This window comes from Capra hircus, chromosome 11 (assembly GCF_001704415.2).
Source record: "Capra hircus breed San Clemente chromosome 11, ASM170441v1, whole genome shotgun sequence".
Taxonomy (NCBI): Eukaryota; Metazoa; Chordata; class Mammalia; order Artiodactyla; family Bovidae; genus Capra; species Capra hircus.
Window position 1 is genome coordinate 49,378,947 of NC_030818.1, and position 16,324 is coordinate 49,395,270.

The 16,324-nt window shown below is 48.5% G+C and overlaps 1 protein-coding gene across 1 annotated transcript in view; it reads right to left on the reverse strand.

The window, feature by feature from the left end:
- TCF7L1 (transcription factor 7 like 1) overlaps positions 1-10,297 on the reverse strand; it is a 192,080-nt gene extending 181,783 nt beyond the window's left edge. The window contains exons 1-3 of the mRNA XM_018055387.1: positions 9,822-10,297; positions 9,676-9,739; positions 9,308-9,435 (exon numbers count right to left, since the gene is read on the reverse strand). Coding sequence (XP_017910876.1) covers positions 9,308-9,435; positions 9,676-9,739; positions 9,822-10,064 — 435 coding nt within the window. The 5' untranslated portion in view covers positions 10,065-10,297. The remainder of the gene's footprint in view (positions 1-9,307; positions 9,436-9,675; positions 9,740-9,821) is intronic.

The following is a 16,324-nucleotide window of genomic DNA, read 5'->3' on the forward strand; positions in this document are numbered from 1 at the left end:
AAGCAACCAATTTATAAAATATTTTACAAAATGCACAATAAGAAAATAATATTTGCATACTCAGTTCACCAGAGCTCGGTTTGTAAACCAAACTATGTTGTAATCCAAATCGCAGGGGTAGGAGGAGCCAGCCTGTTCCTCCTGCATCGTTCCTTGCAAGACACACTTGTGTATTCCTCCAGGCCTCACCAATTTCAACAAGGAAAGACAGTCCCTCAACCTCGTTCAGAAAAGTTCATGTCTATGTTAGCAGATAACCACTGTTTTCTCTGAAGGTAGCAAGTAGTGAAGCTCCTGGGGTTGCCCTCTAAAGGTTGCTTAACACCTGTGGAGCATAGACAGTACTAGAGGAAGAATCTGAACCACAGCTGCTCACTCACTTATACAACTATTTATTTGGGAAGCTATCTTCTCAGGTCCAAATTGGAACAAACCTACCTGCCCTCCACTCAAACTGATAACTCACAGATTCCTGAACAGAGAGACAAAGGTCACCTGCCCTTCTTCCAAGAGGGGGAGGAGCTAGTGGCATCAGGCATGCCTAGAAAGTCACAAGGGTGGAATGGGAAGACCCAGACTTTGCACTCAACCAATTTCAAATCTTTGTGCTGTCAATGACCAGTTGTGTGACCTTAGCAAGATACTTGACCTCTACAAGTCTGTCTGCCCAGCAGCAAAATGATAATAGCAAGTATTTATTTCTTAGCAGGTCAGAAGCAGTGACAAGTGTTCAAGTTTTAGCAACCATTGCCAAGTGCTTTCCTGGTGGGTGGGCTGTCAACAGCCTTCAAGAACAGCAACTAAGAACACCCACTTCACCACACATTTGCCATTTAACAGTCTTAGTAAGACAAAACCTTTGTTAATCTGGTGGCCAAAAAATGGTGTTTTTTTTTAACTATTCACAAATTTAGTAGACATTCAACGTTTCTTCTTCTCTGAATTTTCTGTTTACACTTATTTTATATTTATTTTCTTCAATTGACATGAAAACTTGGAGCTTTGTTCCTCCTTTTGGATGAAACACTGGGTTGACCAAAAAGTTTGTTTGGCTTTTTCTGTACGATATTACAGAAAAACCCAAAAGATTTTTTTGACCAACCCAATAGATTTCTAAGGGGCTTCCCTGGAAGCTCAGTTGGTAAAGAATCCACCTGCAATGCAGGAGACACCAGTTCGATCCCTGGATTGGGAAGATCCCCTGGAGAAGGGACCAGCTACTCATTCCAGTATTCTGGCCTGGAGAATTCCACGGATTGTATAATCCATGGGGCTGCAAAGAGTCAGAGCGACTTTTACTTTCAATAGATTTCTAAACTGCTAGCACGGTTTGAAAGTGTGCCTGTGACTTCATTTCCTGTCCTGAGGACTCCAGGTAACTGGGTCTCATCCCTTACTTCTTCCACAAAAACTCATGAAAAGGGCCATATTCAGGGAAACATTTTTATCATTTAATTTTCCAATTTTGAAGTGTATTTCTAAACTAAAAGGTCATTTTTCCACCTGAAAATCTGTAGGTTATACAAGGAGATCAAACCAGTCAATCCCAAAGGAAATCAACCCTGAATATTCATTGGAAGGACTGATGCTGAAGTTGAAGCTCCGATAATTTGACCACCTGATGTGAAGAACTGACTCATTGGAAAGACCCTGATGCTGGGAAAGACTGAAGGCAGGAGAAGGCGATCACAGAGGATGAGATGGTTGGATGGCATCACTGACTCAATGAATATGAGTCTGAACAAACTCGGGGAGACAGTGGAGGACAGGAAAGCCTGGTGTGCTGTAGTCCATAGGGGCACAAAGAGTCAGACATGACTTAGTGACTGAACAATACGCATAATGAAAAGAAAAGATTTAGGATTCTGAACCTAAAGCCTTTAGAACCTTAAAGGTGCTTGAAAAATTGAGGGAAAACTCAGAGCATGTCAGAAAGAAGTTGCCCGGTACCCCAGAGATGTTCCCTGGGCAGCACACACAGCATGGAGGAAAAGGCAAGGCCCCTTTACCTTCCCCATGTTCCCTCATTCCCAAATGCCAAGGTTTTGGAAACTGCAATTATTTCATTGCTCCCTTAATCCAATCCAGGGAGAAGACAATAAAACATGGAACATATAAAAACCTCCTCTAAAAATACATTATTAGATTAGCCAACATGGGGCAATTTTCTACAATCTTTTATGCGGTCAGTCCTTTCCCATCCCCAATTACTTATCACGTCCCAACATCTGGCCCTGACTGCAAATGAGTTGGGTTTTGGTCCCCCACCTCTATCCCCCATCAAAGTCAGCCAGCTCCAGACAATAAAAAAAAGGAAAAATTACCCAAGTGTGTGTCATATCTTTCAATCAATGCACAAGCATTTCATTATTAACATGTAGCTAAAAGGTTCCCAACAAGTTTGGCTTTATAACTGGGTACAGGGAAAGGGCCTGTGGTTTGCCTACTGCCAACAAAAACCCCAGCCAACCTGCCCTTGGTTTTTCTGAGAATCTCAAAGCCATCTAGCCAACCAATGCACTCCGTCCTCAATTTCTGCAACTCCACCTCTGCATTTTTCTACATCCTCTTCAACTCTTGGGCTCGCCTGCCAAGTCAGGAGGACAACGCCTACTGTTTGGTAGACGAAGGTGCACAGCAGCCTCCATCTATGAGGGAAGAGAACTGCCTTCTTCTCAAAGTTCTCAGTCTCATCTTTTCCTCCTCTTCTCTCCCATTCACCCTCCACCGTACCCTGTACAAACAAGTTCCCTCTCTAGCATCCTGCAAGGATTCTCCACAGCCTGCAGCTCTTCCCCTCTATCTTCCACAGCGCATCTGTCCAGGGTCTGGTTTTCCAACACCATCCAGGTTATGGCAGACCAGAAGTGAAATGTATAGGGTAGAAGGCTGCTCGTGTGTGTGTGTGTATGTGTGTAGAGTCTGGTGTGGGTTCTGGCTGAGCAATGGGCCACACTGCAGGACCAGTCCTGGTGATAGCACCTGGCCGCCTGACTGAGAAGCCTGAAGCTAGTATCCATCCCTGACTACCGACCTTTTTTTTTTTTTTAACTTCTCTATTTTGCCTGCGCTGGGTCTTCCCTGCTGCACTCGGGCTCTCTCTGGTTGCACCAAGCGGGGCCACTCTCCAGTTGCGGTGCACAGGCTTCTCATTGCAGTGGCCTCTCTTGCTGTGCAGCACAGGCTCTAGGTGTACGGGCTTCAGTACCTGCGGCACAACGGGCTTAGTTGTTCCTTGGTATGTGGAATCTCTCCTGGACTAGGGATCGAACCCATGTCCCTTGCGTCGGCAGGCAGATTCTTAACCCCTGGACCCTGGAAGTCCCCTACCTCATCACCACACACCTGAATACTGCTCTCTGTGGGCACCAGTTACTTCCTGATTAGTGACTTCCTAAAGCTCCTTTTGACTTCTCAGTCCTCTCATCACCTCTCTCTGTGGCATCTGACCCTGAGGATACCCCCCTCCCCTCTCTCTGCCCTCCAGCTTCTGTGCCATCACAGCACCTAAGCTCTCCTCCCTTCTTGGCAAGCGCTCCTTTCCATTCTTCCTCAGTGACTGCTCTGCTCTGATATTCCCCTTCCTTTCTTCTCCTGCTCCTTGCATCATCCTATTGCTTCAGTTTCAACTATTCCCTTAATATCCCCTCAAACTCAAGGCGCCACCAATGAGATTAAGCAGTTCCTCCAAGTGAGAGCCTCTGATAAACTCGTGTGGGCCTTCATTGCTCAAACAGTTCACGATAAGCATCCGTCCAGCACTGGAGAGGCAAAGATGGCAGAGCAGGGCCCCACCTGCTCGAAGTCACCCCCCAGGTCATCCAGGCTCAGACATTAGCAATTACCTGTGACATCAGCCACCCCCTCCCTCCCTCCCTCTCTCCCTTTCTCCCTTCCTTTCCATCTTTCCACCTACCATCTCTCAAGCACAAATTCAAGCAACCATGCCAGTCTCCCACATCCTACCCTTCCTTCCCATTCAAATATTCTAAGCCCCTTTCACCTCACCCCTAGACTCCCGAGTGTCCCAAGCATTCTAGCTCCTCCCAGGTCCTCTCCCCACAATCACTATTATCCTTCTAAGCACAAGTACAAGTCACACTGCCTCCCAGCAGAACTTTGGATGGTTCTCTGCTGCTGCTGCTCCTGCTGCTAAGTCACTTCAGTCATGTCTGACTCTGTGCGACCCCATAGACGGCAGCCTACCAGGCTCCTCCATCCATGGGACTTTCCGGGCAAGAGTACTGGAGTGGGGTGCCACTGCCTTCTTCATTGGATGGTTCTCTGCTGCCTCTTAGATAAGACCAGATTCCTTCACTGGCTTTCAAGGTCTGGCCCTTTATCTTTCCAGACCAATGGAAGAACTTGCATTGCCCCAATGGCCCTGACCTTTCCCTTCCTCCATGCCTGCACTCTCCCGTGCTGTCTTCTACCTCAAGACATAGGTGCAGAACTTCCACTTTTTATTCTAACCACCTTACTACTTTTAAGTTTTTTATTATCAACAAGAATTACTTTGCTACAATATTGCTTGTTTTTATCTTTTGGGGTATTTTGGCCAGGAGGCATATGGGATCTTAGCTTCCTAACCAAGGGTCAAACCCATGACCTCTGCACTGGAAGGTGAAGTCTTAACCACTGGATTACCAGGGAAGTCCCTCAGCAAGAACTACTTTGAACTAAAGAATGGTGAGTGACAGGGACCAATTTAAAACAATTTCCTTTACCTGCTTTTCTTGACCATGCCAGCCCAAAACAATTTTTCAACTCTTTTTATTCTTCAAATTTCCCTCTGAACTATCTTGACTCTTAACAAGAACCTTCCTAATGGTCTGTACTAACATGACTTCTTCCTAACTCACTTTTTAAGCCCTTCAGGGCAAAGTTGGTTCTAATTCATGCTAACTCTCACAGACCCTTAGTCATTGTCCACAATAAGTCCTCAATAAATATCAGATGAAGTCGAGGAGTTACGACCTTATCTTAAGGATGCCAGTCTGAATTTCCCCAGCTTAGCCAGTAAAAATGGACTCTAACTTGGAATATAAGTAGGATCTTTGCATAATGCATTTTCCAATGAGATAATCATTTAAATTCCTTTTTTATGCCACAATTTTTAGGGTAACTCTGCACATCACTGTAAAGCCTGGGACACTTTGCGTTGTAGGTTAGACGTGTGTGTGTACAGGCACTAACCTACTTTCTCCTCAAGATTCCCTAGAAGTGAGATCAATGAAGAATGAAACCAACCTAAAACTTTCCAAAATTATAACAGAGCAAGCAGGTATTGCCTGCCGGATCCACCTGCTCAAAGAAAAGGGACTGACAAGGTCTGAGTCCCTCCGCAGAGTCTGTCACCAACTATCACCCCAGCAATCTAAGTGCCAAAACTTCAGCAACGCAGACAGGGCCCTCATAAATGCTCATTCCATGTGAAAAGCCCTCATTAAACCCTGAGTTATATTTAGAAAAAAATGGAACAGAAGTTATATTTAGATGAAATGACTTAAAAGAACTTTCCCAAAAGCAGCATGTTTATACTGATCTTTTATACTGATCTTGCAAAAGAAAGAGTTTGACTGGGCTTTTACATACAACTCCAGAAAAACCCCAGAAAACTTTGCTATACATACACAAAGATTTCTGCTTCGGTTTCTCTGTGTCAGACATCAGCAAGACTGCCCATGGGATGCAAAGGACTTAAAAAATGGGCCCACGTTTAGAAGACAGAGGAATTGCATACAGAAATTTGAGTTGTGATGGCCTGTATGAATATGTAGGAATAACTTGGAGCTTGAGCTGCACAACAGTAGTTCTAAAATTTATAAAGAGGACCCCAAACTATCGATTTCCTCAGCGATTCTACCTGCCACCATTCTTTTCCCAAACAAATGTCGTTAGCACTCACACTATGGTCACACTCAAAACTCCTATCACTTTGTAGCTCACTCGCTGAACCACACTCCGGGTTTTCTCTTTGGTTCTGACTTGTCAGACTATTTTTGACATCTGCTTTCTTCTGTGTTGACTTATATTTTCCTAACAAAATTCTAGTCAACAGCACTGAGGTGGTTTAGTAAACTGGTGAAGTCTTTTCATGAATGAACGTATAATTTTGGGTGACTCTTGGAAGGAGTGAAAGGTGGTTTGCGGCAGTTAGCCCTCTCTTCACAGGCCACAGGGTCCCCCGGGGTTCCAAAGGAGAATGAATCACGGCTCAGAGGCTTGGCACACGCCCCAGGTTAAGGGGACCTCTTCTCTAAAGAGGCTCAGGAAGAGGCCACTTCCCAGCCAAGCCAGAGTGGAGGGCAAAGGTAACAGCGGGTGGGGAGGAGACACCCGGGAGGACTGGCTGGCCCCCAGTCGTCCCGGAAGGAATTTTGCCAGTGGGCGAGGGTGCTGCAGCCCTGCTATTTGCCATTCCTAGGGTCAATTAATACCCTGAAAACACTCCAGCCAAATCTCATTTTTGCCTCTGGTTTGGTATTTCCAAGCAGAAGAGAACTGACGTTGCCTGGTTTTATACCACTTATAGACCTTAGAGCAGCCAGCCCAGGGTTGTGAAATTTGGAGGTGAAACCAAAAAAGACCAGAGAACAGGTCACACATTCCAGGCACCACTCCCCTCACCCTTCAGCCACCTTCCTCCCCCTTCTTTCCTCCCAAAATCCACCTAAAACATTTTACCAGGCAGGGATCCCCACAGAGGGCCACTTTGTCTGCACCCATAACTTGCCTACAGTTAGAATCACATTAATTTCATTAATATAATCATTCAGCAGAAAAGCATCATCTCAATCTTAGAGTCCAGACAATCCAGTGCTTAACTAACAGTCACTGATGCCCAAAGATAGGATCAAATTAGCAGGTTCTACTGAGCTGATATAAATGCAGGAAACTTCAATGAACTCTATAACCAGGCAGGTCAAAGCCCAATGACAGACACATAAAGGGCACAGAATTGATGGAGGCATTGAACTTACTTCTGAAAGGGCAATTCACCGGGGAGGCAAGATAGAAACAGAAGAGGGAGATGAGACATACCAGGTCTCCTAAGAAGGGTAACAGGGAGAGGGTGAGTGTTCTTGGAGGCTGAAAAAGCAGGATGGCAACACGGGCTCAGGCAAGGAACAGCTGAAGGGACGAGCAGGAAAAGTCAAAAGCATGTAGAGGGGAAAGTTCAGCTTCCTCCAAGGAGGACTCCAAAAGTCCCATGCAAGTCTGGATACAGTAATCAGAAAGCCCCAGGACCAAAAAGAAGCAGCCTTTGGGAGCTCTTAGTAAAAGAAGACGTAAGATGGTAAAAAGAAAAAAAAGTGGTAAAAGATGGTAGCAGGAAGGAGGGGACTGACGCAAACAAAATCTGTCCCACTTGGGCTCTTGAGAGGGAGGGGACGGGCAGCATAGGAAGACAGGGAGCTGACACCATTCTGTCACCAGGAACCCACTCCAGTATTCCTGCCTGGAGAATCCCACGGACAGAGGAGCCTGTCGGGCTACAGTCCATGGCAGAGAGTCAGACATGAATGAAGCTACTTAGCATGCAGTGAGAAAGGGGGAAGAAAGAGCCAGATCCAGTCAAATAACTGGTGATATTTGGAACATTTCTGGTGACTTTATCTGCATCAGGACATGGATCTGGATCGGTGCTGAGTCACAGAAATGCAAGACTCCTTTTCCCAAACATCTAAAGGTAAAAGGGAGAAAAGGGACTGTGGTAGTGTGACCTCATACACAGTTACAGAAACCCTACTAAAACCTTCAGAACTGAATTATATCTGCGGACACCGACTGGAATCTGTGAAAACCTAAACAAAGGCTTGTTTTGCTCAACTTTTGCTCACACCTTCTTTCTTTTTATATGAATGAGAAAAAGCAACAACCAGATGCCCCGTTTCAGCTCACAGTCAAGACTTGTATTTGGGAGGTCCCAGGATGCTCCAAGGCAGGGCCAGGGAGGCAGGGTCTTCCCTGCTTGAAAGGGGAAGCTGTGTGGCTCCACTCCGCTTTCGGTTGGTCAGAGTCCTCAGCCTCCACTTGCACGCCCCAAGGGCCTGCCGAGCGACCCCTCTGAACCTCCGCACACGTCTCCGCTCTCCACGGACCGCTGGACCATGACAGTAGGGACGGTCCATTCAGCACCAGCGTTTCCCAGGCAGCCCTTTAATTGTGATCGTCATTGAAGGACAGCTTGAGCATAAAGTGAGTTTGTCCGGCCAGTCTTAAGGAGCCAAACACCTCCAACCCCGAATCAAGCACGAACTGGTAGGCGCTGGGAAACTGGGCAGGAAGCAAAGAGAACCACTGTGCAGTGCGAGGCGCCCAAGCAGCGCGCAAGAGCCTGGCACATAGTAGGTAGGCGTTCACCCAAGATCTGCCAGCGGACCTAGCACCTGGACTGGAGGCCCTCGGGTGGGGTGGCAGCTCAGGGCACACACACAAAACCCGGCCAGCCCGAGGGGCTGCAGCCCTCGCGACGCGGGGGGCGGGAGTTAGAGCCTGCGAGGGGGCGAAGGAATCCGCCCTCGTTTGCACGTCGTCTGGGGCCCGGTCAATTTGCTTAATCACCGCTCTAAATGCCAGCGCGCAGCACACAATGCGCGCCCATTAACAGGTTTAAAGTGTCGCAGCGCTCGCTTTAAATGAGAAAAGCCGGCAACAAAGGGGGAAAAAGCCAAGTTCCTCAACTTGAAGAATGCCTCGATTCGCCCTCGAAATCATCTCGGCGAGTTTAAAATCCCGAGCTCTACAGAAAAGTTGAGGCCCCAGCGCGAGGGATGGGGGTGGGGAGGGGGTGTGTGTATGTGTGTGTGTGAATAACCCGCCACGAATACTAGGTTTCTTAGAAACCGACTTCTAGCTGCCCAGCGAAGCTGGAGTCGCGGGGCAGCGTCGCCAACCCACCTCCCCCGGCCCCACTGCCCAACTGCCAGGGAAAGCGGACCGATTTCCAGGAAGAAAGCAAGACCACCTCCCCCCTCCACGCCCCACTCAACATACACTCCCGCCCAACCGGCACAAATCCAAGTTTTTCGCTAGCGCGAGCAAAGAACTCCGAACACCAAGGAGAACGCCAGAAGTGGACCCTGAAGCTGTTCCCCAGTCAAAGGGGAGAATATAAGGGAATGTTCCAGGCACTCCCAGCGCAGCCTAACCCTCGACTGCCGGAGTGGTTCAGCTCCGTAAGCAAGTTCTGCCCGGGATCTTCCCGGGACGGCCCCATCCCCCACCCCGTCGCCAAGCCCGGGGGCGCATCTCTCGAGCCCCGACCGCCCGCGCGCCCGGGCGCGGCGGGACGGGCACTCACCGTGCGCGCTCCTCCGGGAGACAGGGGTCCGTTGGGGAGGTACGGGCTGCTCAGGTCCGGGATCATCAGGAATGGGTAGCCAGGGTAGGGGGGCCCCTTAAAGAACGCGCCGTCCTGGGGCCTTCTCACTGCCGGTAAAACCAAAGCGGGGGTGAGGCCGGGGCCCTCGGGACACCGCCTTGGTCAGGGGTCCCGGGGTGGGAACCGGGAATCCGAGCGCCCCCCACGCGCGCCCCAGGACTGCTGAGGCCGACCGGGGCGAAAAGCAGGGGCACGGCCACCGGGGCGAGGGGAACCGAGCGCGACCCAAGCCGAGGCGCCGAGCGCTGCGGGGCCGGGAGCCGGGGACAGCCCGGACCCGCACGTACCTTCGGCAAAATAGTCCCGTGGCTTCTGGAAAGCGTCCCGGGCGGGCTGCGGGCGCCTCTCCGCCTGCGAAGGAGACACAAAGGCGAGGGCGGGTGAGCGGGCGCCGGGCCGGGGTCCCCGGGGTCGGCCGCGGGGGCTTCCTTACCTCCGAGTCCGAGCTGCTGCTCTGGTTCTCCGACTCGTTGACCAGGGACGACTTGACTTCGTCCAGGTCCCGCTGCGCCGACGCGCTGTCGCTGCTCGGCTCCTGCTCCTCGCCTCCCTCGTCCTGGAAGGGGATCAGCTCGTCGTTGGCCCCGAGGTCGTCCCCTCCGCCTGCTGCCCCGGCCCCCGAGCCGCCGCTGCCGCCTCCCGAGCCGCCGCCGCCGCCGCCGCCGAGCTGGGGCATGGTGGGGCCGCGGGCCGGGGCCGCCGCTCTCCGAGCCCCTCGCCGCCCGCGCCCGGCCCGGCCCGGCGCCCGCCCCTCCCTCCCTCCCGTTCGCCGGCCTGCTCCGCTCGCCGCCCCGGCGGCCGCAGCAACAAAGTTTTGACAGGGCGTGGCCCGGAGGGAAGCGGGGCCGGCGCGACCGGACGGGGGCGGGGGCGGCTCGGCTCGGGCCCCTAGGGCAGCGCGGAGCCCGGGGCTCCCTAACTCGCTGCTGCCGCTGCCGCTTGCTCCGCCGGGGCGTCCCAGCGCCTGGCCCGCCGGGGAGGGGCGAGCGGGGAAGGAAGGAGGGACCGGAGCGCGGGGCAGGGGGGCCGGAGGGAGGAGCCCCGGCTGCAAGCTGACACCCGCGCGCCTCGCGGAACGCGGAGAGCCCCGGCGCGCACACACTCGCCCTCACACTCGCACTCCGCTCGCTCACACCTTCCCGGGCTGTGCCTCCCTGCAGTGCGCGCAGGGCCTGGCCCCCAGACTCACCCAGACCCCTTCCCCGAGCCCCATCCAGCACCCCCTGCCCGCGCCCGGCTCTGGGCCGACCGCTCGGGTCCCGCCCCCACCCCTAGGCATCCCCTAACTTTCTTCCCGATAACCCCCAGAACTCCGCAGCAGCTCCACACCCCCTCCCACCGGATCCGCGCGCTAGCGGGCGGCACTGCCCCCTGCGGGAAAGCTTCGGACCCGCAGACGCGCCGGGACCTTCGGTGCCCGGAGTCCTCGAAGCGCTGGATCCCTCCCGGCTTGATCTCCCTCGCCTGCCTAGGGTAGAGGATTAGAGAAACGTACCGCACCCCGGAATATGTCCGGCGGCCTCCCGCTCCTCTTTTTCCTGTGGGGTTCCAACGCGACCCCCACCCCGCCGCAGTTCAGGTTTTCAGCTTTGTTCAGGTGTCCAGAGTCACCCAGGCTGAAATCCCCAAAATCACCTTCGCCCCATAGTTCCGGACCGGGTGCTTAATCGTGTAACTCGCGGTGCTGGGTTCAGAAAGACTTCGGATTTGATTCGTTGCGAAGGAAAATGACCCAGTGATCTCTGAAGCGTTCCCGAAGCTGCCGTGGGAGCCAGTGATCGAATGATAAATGCCCAGCCGGCCTCATGCTAAAGAAATGCCAGATGCCGTATTAAGTATCGTCTCTCCACCCAGCTCGGCAAAGTTTGAAAAAGTGAATCTTGTGTCTTCCGCAGTAGGGAACTATTGGTGAGAGCATCTGTTTTAAAAGGCAGAATGGGAATACTTAAAACAATTTTAAAGACGACTGAGAGGCGTTTTCTCCAGCGACGTGTACGCATATGGTTAAAGTCACAGATAAAAGAAAGTTCCAAGCAGCTGTGTGTGTGTGTGTGTGTGTGTGTGTGTTTAATCGCTCAATCCTGTCCCACTTTTTGCGACCCCAAGGATAGTAGGTTCCTCTGTCCGTGGGATTTCCCAGACAAGAATCCTGGAGTGGGTTGCCATTTCCTACCCCAGGGGATCTTCCTGACCGAGGGATCCAACCGGCTTCTCCTGTATCTCCTGCGTTAATAGGTAGATTCTTTACCACTGTGCCACCTGGAACGTTGAAACCATGAGGGAGGTTTATAAAGAGTTCTGGGTCTTTATTAAAGTGAAAGTCCGTGCAACAACCAGCTCTGGAGAATGAAGCAGGTGAGGATGCAGGAATAATTGTGAAGAAACACCCTTAAGTAAAAATGTATATGGTACCCTCTGTTCATTTTTCTTCTGTCATTTGTTTATTCATAGAAAAAAGTGTGAGAAGATGCACACCAGATTATTATCAATAAATATTTCTGGGAAAGGGGATAAGAGAGAGGAGAGGGACAGTTTTGTTTTCTGCTTTCTACATATTATATACAGCAAGCAGATATAACATCTATATTTTCACACAATATGTAAATATAGTCTGATAAAGCTTCTTCAAACAATAGGGCTACATCTATGAGCAGTGTCTTGAGTAAAATGTGAGACTTCAGACTTCCCTGGTGAGTGTTTAAGAGTCCCACTGCCAATGAGGAGATATGGGTTTGATCCCTGTTTGGGGAAGATCTCACGTGCCTAGGAGCAACTAAGCCGGTGGGCCACAACTACTGAGCTGGAGCTCTAGAACCCAAGAGCTGTAACTGCTAAAGTCAGTGGGCCTAAAGCCTGTGCTCTGCAACAAGAGAAACCATCACAGTGAGAAGCCCACACACCTCAGCTAGAGAGTACCCTCTGCTCATTGCAACTAGAGAAAACCCTTGAGCCACAACTACTGAAGCTCACCCACCTAGAGCCTGTGCTTCGAAAGAAGAGAAGCCACTCAAATAAGAAGCCCAAACACCTCAATGAAGAGTAGCCCATGTTCGCTGCAACTAGAGAAAAACCTGAGCAGCAATGAATACCCAGCGCAGCCAAAACTAAATAAATAACATTAAAAAACTTTTTTTTAAGTCAAAATTACTCTTTCCCTCCTTCGTACACTTCCCTGCAGTTAATCATTGTTACTAGTTTGGTGTATATTCTCCCAGATAATTTCTTAAGCAGTTATGTACGCATGCAAACACATACACAAACATACAGTATATGTTTACTCTCATGGAAATAGAATTATACAGTTCATATTACTGCATGATATTTCATTTTTACAAGTTTTTAAAAGTCAGAAGGTTTTTCATGTGGTCCAGAAATAGATGAAAAACCCATTGCATCAGTTTCTCATGGTTGCTATAACAAGTCATTGCAAACTTGTTGGCTTAAAACACCAGAAATATATTTTCTCATAGTTCTCCATGTCAGAAGTCCAAAATGAGTTGCACTAAATTAAAATCAAGGTGTTGGCAGGATCACATTTCCTCTGAAGCTCCAGGAACAAGGTACTCCTTGCCTCTTCCAGCTTCTGGTAGCTGCTGGCACTCTTGCCATCTCATCACTCCAGTTTCTGCCTCTGTGGTCACGTTGCCTTCTCATTTGTCATTGTCAAATCTCATTCTCTGCTTCCTTCTTACAAGAAAGGACGCTGTGATGTCATTTAGGGCCCACTCAGATCATCTTGATTAATCTCCCCATCAAGATCCTTAACTAAAACAAACAAACAAACAAAAACAAACCCTTAACTTCATCACACCTGCAAAGACCCCATTTCCTTATAAGGTCACATTCACAGGTTACAGAGATTGGTACATAGACATATCTTTGGGAGTGAGCCATTATCAATCTACCACACCCATCAACCTCGAGGAAATACAAATTGAAATAGCAGAGAGAGACCATTTATCATCTATCAGTTGGCAAAGGTAGAAAAAAAGAACAACACCCAGCTTTGGCCCCAGTGCTGAGAAACATACAGCTGCTGGGCGTGCCCTTGTGTAATATTTCTGAAGAGAAGTGAGGCAATACCTGTGAAAATAGTCTTTAAAAGTGTAAACCCTTTGACTCAACTCTGTGTTTTCTAGGATTTTACACTTAGGAAATAACCAGGTACACGAGGAAACCCATAGAACTGTCATTATTATAGTGAACAGCTAGAATCAACCTCAAGGTCCCCAAATAGGGAAATGTTTAATAAAACCTCTTAACCTGATTTTTATTTTTTATTTAACATGATGTGGAGGCCGGTAGGTCTTCCTGGGATTGACAATTGAACTGTATGTGGAAGAGGAAGATAAGAATGAGGGTCATCTCACAAAAAACAAACTTGTGGTTCCCAAAGAGGAAGAGTGGAGGGATAAATTTGGAGTTTGGGATTAAGAGGTACACACTACTGTACGTAAGATAGACAAACAGGGACTTCCTTGGTGGTCCACTAGTAAAGAATCTGCCTGCCAATGCAGGGGCTGCTAAGTCACTTCAGTCTTGTCCAGCTCTGTGTGACCCCATAGACGGCAGCCCACCAGGCTCCCCCGTCCCTGGGATTCTCCAGGCAAGAACACTGGAGTGGGTTGCCATTTCCTTCTCCAATGCATGAAAGTGAAAAGTGAAAGTGAAGTTGCTCAGTTGTGGCTGACCCTCAGCGACCCCATGGACTGCAGCCCACCAGGCTCCTCTGCCCATGGGATTCTCCAGGCAAGAGTACTGGAGTGGGGTGCCACTGCCTTCTCCTTCTTCTCCAATGCAGGGGACACGGGTTGAATCCCTGGTCCTGGAAGATCCCACATGCCAAGGGGCAACTAAGGCCGTATGCCACAACTACTGAGCCTGCACTCCAAAGCCCGTGCTCTACGGCAGGAAAAGCTACCGCAATAAGAGGCCTGTGCACCACAACTAGAGAGTAGCCCCACTACTAGAAGGACTAGGCAACTAGAGGGTAGCCCCCATCCCGACTAGAGAAGGCTCAAAAGCAAAAATGGAGATCCAGCACAGCCAAAAATAATTAAAACTGAATAAATAAATATAAGAAAACCAAGAGGGACTTTGGGGTTATAGGTAAAGAGGGAAAATCTTTTATTAAGTAATTTTTTCTTTATTTTTAAAATTTATTTATTTTTACTTGGAAGATAATTGCTTTACAATATTGTGCTGGTTTCTGCCAAACATCAGCATAAGTCAGCCATAGGTATACATCTATCCCCTCCCTCTTGAACCTCCCTCCCACCTCCCACCCCTCTAGGTTGTCACAGAGCAATGGTTTGAGCTCCCTTCATTTAACATGTCAACCATACATACAACAAAACTGCAAAACAGTGAAAGTGCACAGTTGAAGGAATTTTCATCAATGGAACACGTTGGTGTCCACCAAGATGAAGATTAACAACAAACTTCATGCTCTTCTCATCTTTACCTTTCCCTAAAAGTAGTCCAGATCCTGACGCTTATCATGAGAGATTAGTTTTGCCTGTTTTTGAGCTACATATAAGTGGAATCATAAAGTATTTTTAATCTTATTTTGGGTAATATTATTTCTAGGTGAATGATCACACCATTGTGGTTATCTGGGTCATGAAGATTTTTTAAGATAGTTCTTTTGTGCATTCTTGCCACCTTTTCTTAATACCTTCTTCTTCTGTTAGGTCTATGCCATTTCTGTCCTTTATTGTGCCCATCTTTGCATGAAATGTTCCCTTGGTATCTCTAATTTTCTTGAAGACATCTCTAGTCTTTCCCATTCTATTGTTTTCCTCTATTTCTTTGCATTGATCACTGAGGAAGGCTTTCTTATCTCTCCTTGCTATTCTTTGGAATTTGAACTGGTGGCTCAGAGGTTAAAGCATCTGCCTGCAATCTGGGATACCTGGGTTCAATCCCTGGGTTGGAAGATCCCCTGGAGAAGAAATGGCAACCCACTCCAGTATTCTTGCTGGGAGAATCCCATGGACGGAGGAGCCTGGTGGGCTAGAGTCCATGGGGTCGCAAAGAGTCGGACATGACTGAGCGACTTCACTCTTCTTCGATATTCTTTGGAACTCTGCATTCAAATGGGTATATCTTTCCTTTTCTCCTTTGCCTTTCACTTCTCTTCTTTTCTCAGCTATTTTTAAGTCCTCCTCAGACAACCATTTTGCCTGTTTGCATTTTTTTTCCCTTGGGGATGGTCTTGATCACTGCCTCCTATACAGTGTCACAAACTTCTGTCCATAGTTCTTCAGGCACTGTCTGTCAGATCTAATCCCTTGAATCTATCTGTCGCTTCTACTGTACAATTGTAAGGGATTTGATTTCGGTCGTACCTGAATGGTCTAGTGGTTTTCCCTACTTTCTTCAATTTAAGTCTGAATTTGGCAATAAGGAGTCCATGATCTGAGCCACAGTCAGCTCCTGGTCTTATTTTTACTACTGTATAGAGCTCCATTTTTGGCTGCAAAGAATATAATCAGTCTGATTCGGTGTTGACCACCTGATGATGTCCATGTTTGAGTAGTTTCACATTTTTTGGCCAATACAAATGATGTTGCTAGGAACATTGTTTTCCATATTATTGGATATTCACTTCTCTTGAATCCTAGAAGTGTAATTGCTGGGTTATGGAATATGCATTTGTTCAGCTTTATTAGATATTGCCAGTGAGTTTTACAAAATGATCATATATCAATTTACAATCCCACTAATAGTATACAATAGTTCTATCACTCTACATTCTCTTCCACATCAGGTACTGTCAACATATATTTTATTATCTTTAGCCATTCTGGTGGGTGTATATTAGAAACTTATTATGGTTTTAATTCCTATTTCCCCCAATGACTAATCTTGTTGATACTTTTTCACATGCTTCTTGACTATTTGGATATTTTCTTTTGTGACGTACTTGTTCAA